This window comes from Aegilops tauschii, chromosome 3 (genome assembly GCF_002575655.3).
Source record: "Aegilops tauschii subsp. strangulata cultivar AL8/78 chromosome 3, Aet v6.0, whole genome shotgun sequence".
Lineage (NCBI taxonomy): Eukaryota > Viridiplantae > Streptophyta > Magnoliopsida > Poales > Poaceae > Aegilops > Aegilops tauschii.
The window spans coordinates 459,474,053-459,480,725 of record NC_053037.3 but is presented as its reverse complement, the minus strand read 5'-3'; the positions used below and the strand labels follow the sequence as shown (position 1 = coordinate 459,480,725).

The 6,673-nt window shown below is 55.2% G+C and overlaps 1 protein-coding gene across 1 annotated transcript; it reads left to right on the top strand.

Moving 5' to 3' along the window:
• Positions 1 to 1,237: 1,237 nt before the first annotated feature.
• LOC109747096 (uncharacterized) lies at positions 1,238 to 5,071 on the top strand. Its single transcript, XM_020306181.4, has 2 exons — positions 1,238 to 2,726; positions 3,239 to 5,071. Exons 1-2 carry the CDS (start codon positions 1,342 to 1,344, stop codon positions 4,698 to 4,700), a joined length of 2,847 nt encoding a protein of 948 aa, XP_020161770.1. The 5' UTR covers positions 1,238 to 1,341; the 3' UTR covers positions 4,701 to 5,071.
• The last annotated feature ends 1,602 nt before the right edge of the window (positions 5,072 to 6,673 follow it).

Sequence of the window (6,673 nt, the reverse complement as noted above, 5' to 3'; positions counted from 1 at the left end):
GAGCTCGGGAGTAGAATAATACTTTCGGTTCCACGGCCCCAATTTTTATAAAGAAGAGGCAGAACAGTCCAACCATACATCATTCAAACGGCTCTCGGCCACAAACAGAAGTAGCTGCGTTCAAGATTATGTGTAAAGTGTTGAACTGTTTCCTGCTTGAACTACTTATGTGTTCCTAGGCCTCTTATTTGCAGTACTAATAGTAAACTGTTTAGTGCTTGAACCAAACAATGGCATCAAACAAACAAACCAGGGCGAAGTGGCAACGCCATAAATGACTCGACCAGGGACCGAGATGGAGGCAGTGGAATTGACTGGAACGAGGAGACCGGCGGTGCCGCTGCGAGAGCAAGGCGGGTAAATTCCACTCCATCGAAAATTTGAAGGTTGCACTTGCACTGCTCACCGGGGCCAGCGTGGCTGTACCGCCAGGGTTGCCGTGCGGCGCTGCTCGTGCCTGCCTGCCTGCGCTTTTCCGTCGCTGCTCCAGATCGCAATGAATGCCGGCTGCCATTCGGATCAAAAGCGGCCGGTGTAAATGAAGGTTGTTGGGGCGCATTCAATACAAGCAACCTTCAGAGCCCTCCGCAGACACGCGTCAGGGCCTCTTAATAAACCTCCTCAGACCCTTTCTTTTGGTGAGTGAATTCCCACGCACGGGGGAATGGAGAGCGGTTTCGTTCGCTTGGTCACCAAAAGGAATTCTTCCATCTCGCTACAGGCAAATGTAGTCGATTCAAACAAAAGATAAAAAACGAACGGAAATGTTATCTGACAAACGTTCGTCAGTGAGAGGCCCAATCAAAAATCATGAAATCAGGTCATAATAGTGGTGGTGGTATCGACAATGGCGTTATTAATTCCGGCGTTATCGAGGGGTGAATGGAAACGTCTTGAATTTCCATCGGTGGCAATCAATCCAGAAGATCGGATTCCAACATGACGATTTTATCTGATTTTTTTTCTTCAGCAAATAATGACTGTAATGCACAGTAAATGACACGAGGTGACCACACACATTACTCCATTTTTCCCCTGAGAAATATCTTGATTTTTCCAAAAAAAGGAGAAACGAATCGGAAAAGTTAATAAATCGAATCATTTTGTCCATTCCCCGTAGTTCTACTCGTGCTAGCTCATTAATAGCGCGCAAGGAGGAGAGGGGCCTCCCCACTGCTCCACAGGTGACAGTTCACAGCCTCCCCGCCGCACCACGCCACCCCCCTCCCCTCCCCTCCCCGGCCCGCACCCAAAACTGCTCCGCGCAAATGGACAGAGCTCCGGTGTGATCCCACCACCCGCACTTCCCCCTCCCCTCCCCGCCCCGCCCCGGCCGCCGCAATGGCCGACTCCGCCTCCGCCCCCGCGCTGCTGCTCCTCCTCCTCGCGGCGGTCGCGGCGGCGGCGACGACCACGACCGCGCTCACCGACGACGTGCTCGCGCTGGTGGTCTTCAAGACGGGCGTGGCCGACCCGCTGGGCCGCCTCGCCAAGTGGACCGAGGACGACGACCGCCCCTGCTCCTGGCCGGGCGTCGGCTGCGACGCGCGCGCAGGCCGCGTCACCTCGCTCTCCCTCCCGGCCGCCTCGCTCTCGGGCCGCCTCCCGCGCGCGCTGCTCCGCCTCGACGCGCTCGTCTCCCTCTCCCTCCCCCGCAACAACCTCTCCGGCCCCGTGCTCCCGGGGCTCCTCGCCTCCCTCCCCCGCCTCCGCTCCCTCGACCTCGCCTCCAACCGCCTCGCCGCCACCGTCCCCGCCGACCTCTTCGCCCAATGCCGCGACATCCGCGCCATCTCCCTCGCCGACAACGAGCTCTCGGGCTACATCCCGCCCGCGGTCGCCTCCTGCTCCTCGCTCCTCTCCCTCAACCTCTCCTCCAACCGCCTCGCTGGCCCGATACCCGACGGTATCTGGTCGCTGCCCTCGCTCCGGTCTCTGGACCTCTCCGGGAATTCGCTGTCGGGGAGTGTTCCTGGCGGGTTCCCCCGGAGCAGCTCGCTGCGGGCGCTGGATTTGAGCCGTAACCTTTTCGCCGGGGGAATACCGGCTGATGTCGGAGAGGCGGCGCTTCTTAAATCGCTGGATCTCGGGCGTAACTTCTTCACCGGCGGCCTGCCGGATTCTCTCCGTAGGCTGACCGCGCTGCGGTTCCTTGGCGCCGGCAGCAATGCGCTCGCTGGCGAGGTGCCGGCGTGGATCGGGGAGATGTGGTCGCTGGAGCGGCTAGACTTGTCGGGCAATCGCTTCGCCGGCGTCATCCCCGACGACATCGCGAAATGTAAGAACCTGCTGGAGGCCGATCTCAGCCGGAACGCGCTGACTGGCGAGCTCCCCTGGTGGGTGTTCGGCCTGCCACTGCAGCGCGTCTCGGTCGCCGGCAACAAGCTCGAAGGGTGGGTCAAGGTCCCCGGAGATGCCGCGTTGGCGTTGCATGTGCTGGACCTGTCGAGCAACGCGTTCTCCGGCGGGATCCCGCCGCAGATTACTGCCTTCGCGGGGTTGCAGTTTCTGAACCTGTCCTCGAATTCCATATCGGGGCAGCTGCCTGCTGGCATTGGTGGGATGAGGCTGCTGGAGGTGCTCGACGTAAGCGCTAACACGCTGACCGGAAGCGTGCCACCGGAGATTGGCGGCGCGGTGGCGCTCCGGGTGCTGAGGATGGGGGACAATTCGCTCACCGGCCGCATCCCGGCACAGATTGGGAGCTGCAGTTCCCTCGTTGCACTGTAAGCGAATTTCTGGCCATTTTTTTGGCGCACCAAATTTGACTCCATTCAGATTGCTTGTTAGTGAAGTTGATTAGGTCTATTTGTTTTTTGTATTTCCCTGCATGCCTTGGTTGCTTTCAGTTTCCTAGGTTCCAGAGACGTTGTAGAAAATGACAGGACATCGATGTCTTAGTTTTCTGTTATAGGAGTCCTTAACCGCAAATTGTGGGTCTCTGTCATGTTGTCCTGCTCGTATCCAGTGCCGGGTTCATTTTCTAGGATACGCTTAAAACTGAAGTCAAATGTGCATGTGTGGGAATCTGGGCGTTTGTTTCAAACTTTGCAAACTGTAATCAAATAGAAACTCTAGCAAGCTGATCAAACAGATCTAAACTTATTGTTACTTGATTCTGACTTAATGAGTACTCCAAAAATGAAGCCTGCGGATCGAGCAAATATAAACTCAGTTATACTTGATTTGCTGAAGGTTAGGGGTCATTTTAATTGATACAGTATGCTTGTGAATGCAGGGATTTGTCGCACAACGACATCACGGGACCGATTCCAAGCACCCTGGGGAACCTCACCAGTCTTCAGGCTGTTGATCTCTCCCAGAACAAGCTGAATGGGACCCTACCAGTGGAGCTTTCTAATCTGCCCAGCTTGCACATCTTTGACGTCTCCCACAACTTGCTATCAGGAAATCTCCCGAACAGTCGTTTCTTCGACAATATCCCTGACTACTTCCTATCAGACAATTCCGGCCTATGCAGCTCCAGGAAGAACAATTCCTGCGGTGCTGTCATGCCGAAGCCTATTGTACTCAACCCCAATTCCTCATCAAACCCCTTGTCACAATCCACACCAAGCTCCCCTAGCAGCAAGCACCACAAGAAAATCATACTGAGCGTCTCCACCCTCATTGCCATTGCGGGTGGTGCTGCCATTGCCATCGGAGTGATCACTGTAACTGTGCTCAACCGACGTGTCCGTTCTGCCGCCTCCCACCCAAAGCCTGCTATTGCACTATCTGATGATTACCTTAGCCAATCCCCGGAGAATGATGCTAGCTCTGGGAAGCTTGTCATGTTTGGCAAAGGCAGCCCAGAGTTCAGCACTGGTGGGCATGCCTTGTTGAACAAAGACTGTGAGCTTGGGCGAGGAGGCTTTGGTGCAGTCTACAAGACGGTGCTCAGAGACGGACAGCCGGTGGCCATCAAGAAGCTCACTGTGTCTAGCTTGGTGAAGTCTAAGGATGACTTTGAGCGACAGGTGAAGGTGCTTAGCAAGATGCGGCACCACAATATTGTCACACTGAGAGGCTTTTACTGGACTTCGTCGCTGCAGCTGCTCATCTATGATTACCTCCCAGGAGGAAATCTGCACAAGCACCTCCATGAGTGCACGGAAGAGAACACTCTTTCCTGGATGGAGAGGTTTGACATTATCATCGGTGTTGCCAGGGGACTGATGCACCTCCACCAGCATGGGGTCGTCCATTACAATCTCAAGTCAAGCAATGTGCTGCTGGACAGCAATGGTGAGCCCAGGGTGGGTGACTATGGTCTTGCAAGCCTGCTCCCGATGCTGGACCGGTATGTGCTGAGCAGTAAGATCCAGAGTGCACTTGGGTACATGGCGCCAGAATTCGCGTGCAAGACGGTGAAGATCACCGAGAAGTGCGACGTCTACGGCTTTGGGGTGCTTGCACTGGAGATCTTGACGGGCAGGAGGCCTGTTGAGTACTTGGAAGATGACGTGGTCGTGCTATGTGACTTGGTGAGAAGCGCGCTGGAGGAAGGCAGGCTGGAGGACTGCATGGATCCGCGGCTATGCGGCGAGTTCGCGATGGAAGAGGCCATTCCGATCATCAAGCTGGGCCTCGTTTGCACTTCGCAGGTGCCGTCGAACCGGCCGGACATGGGCGAGGTGTTGAGTATACTTGAGGTGGTGAGGAGTCCGCAGGACAGTCCAGGGGATGAGATGGTCTGAGGTCTCTTTTGAACTTTGTTCCGCATGTACCTGGGTTTTTGTTTCTCTACTAGATGCATATATGATGCCCGGTTGGGAAGAAGGGTGGGAGCGATGGAGTGGTGATGCATTGTGGAATGCCTGTAGTCTGTAGTTTGGTTGTGAAATTTTAGGGGGTTGGCGATGCTGCTTGTTGCTTCTCTGCAATTCTTTGGTTCATTCCTTGGATGAAACTGTAGCTTATCTCTGCTCGTTTGGGTATTGCCGCAGAGGTTGGCCGGCATCTCGGCACCCCTGAAATGACTGATATCTGATTGCCTTCTTAGCTAGTTGTGCTGATAAATGTGACTTTGATTTCTTACATATATTGCTCGACATCTTTTGCTTCACAATGTGTGGTCATTTTATTAGCTTTGTTACTGGTCTGATGCTGCCAAATCTTTTCACTGCCCCTCTGGTAAACCTATATTCACTATTCACTAACAGCAAAATGTTCAGAGCAACGACTGTTCTGATTCCATTACTGTAATCTCCATGATTACCCTTCTGATCAAGTCTAAGTCTATCAAAGCTGTATTACTAACTATTTGCAGCCGTTGACCCGGAGGGAATGGGAACCCTAGGCCTTTCTCCCTCCAGACCGAAGGGGCTCGTTGCATCACAGCCTCGACTGTCCGGGCCTAGTGCCCTGTGAAGCTTCCAAAAAAGACGTCTCGGCAGTGACTGCTTCTGTGCTCCCACGCCGCGCGCGCCAGTCACCACCACCCCCACCACCACCAGAGGAATTGAATCGAGGGGGAGCCTTCAATGGCAGCACCTACCATTTTGCTCCGCCGCGTGCAATAGTAGCACTGTGCCAGCACCCAGCAGGCAGCATTCACTCGCGCTTGCCTGCCCCGCCTGCCCCGTCGACAGCAAGCGAACCAGGAGCGAGGCGTGGGCCCGGGGGCGTGGCGTGGGCGAGGCCTGCCGACTCCAGCGGGAGCTGCAAATCTGTCGAAAATGATGCTGTTTTGCTTGTGCCGCATTCTTGGCGCTTTGCACCCAACCATGCACGTTTCTCGAATGGTCGCACGATGCTGTACTGCTTTCACCTCTCCCCCTCTCTCATTTTTTTTTAAGAAAAGGCGCTGGCGGAGCCTCAGAAGAGCTCGAACCTAGCTTGACTTTAAATTAACAAAGTCATCAACCGGCCAGGATTATAAGGGCACCACATTACAACGGAGATGCAAAGCAAGCGGAAAGGAAGATACACGACACTAGGCAAAACAACACAAAGGCAACAACATGAGCGTAGATGCGGACAACCAGCACTACGCCCACACCGACTAGTCAACTAAGTACACAGAAGGAGGGTCACACCGAGCAAGCATCGAGCGTCGGCTGCATCCACAGGTCAAACTGGGGCAATACTTGAGCTGTCTCCGCCGTCGCAAAGGGCCATTACCCTTTCACCCAGGCTCGATTGGTGCCGCACCGGCGACCAGCGGAGTGGCTACCACAGAGCCCAACTCAAGGTGTCGGAGTTGCCGTAGGAGAAGCAGATGGAGCCGATCCATGAACCACAAGAAACCAACCAGACAAGAACCATAGCCGACAGTGGCAGCACGGAGCACCGGAAGCACGTTGTCGAACGAAGGCGCACGCCATGGAGAAGACCGAAGAAGGCATCACTATGCACCGGGCGAAGCCGAGCAAGATGTAGCAGGAAGTCCAGGTCGTCATGCTTCGAAACCAGGACACCAACAACTCCACCACCAAGAGCAACTCCCAGACGCTGCCTTCAAGAAGGAGTAATGCCACCGAGGTGTCGTCGACGCCCAGATCAGGGGAGTATCAGCTTTCGCTGGAGCTCGGGAGGGAGAGGGACCACCCCAAAGCCTCCAGGAAGGGGATCGACACCAAAGGCGTCGACTTTGGGGGGCCGCCGCGCCGGCCAGGGGTTTTCCCCGGAACCTCACCCAAACGTCAGATCCGGCCAGCAAGCACCATGA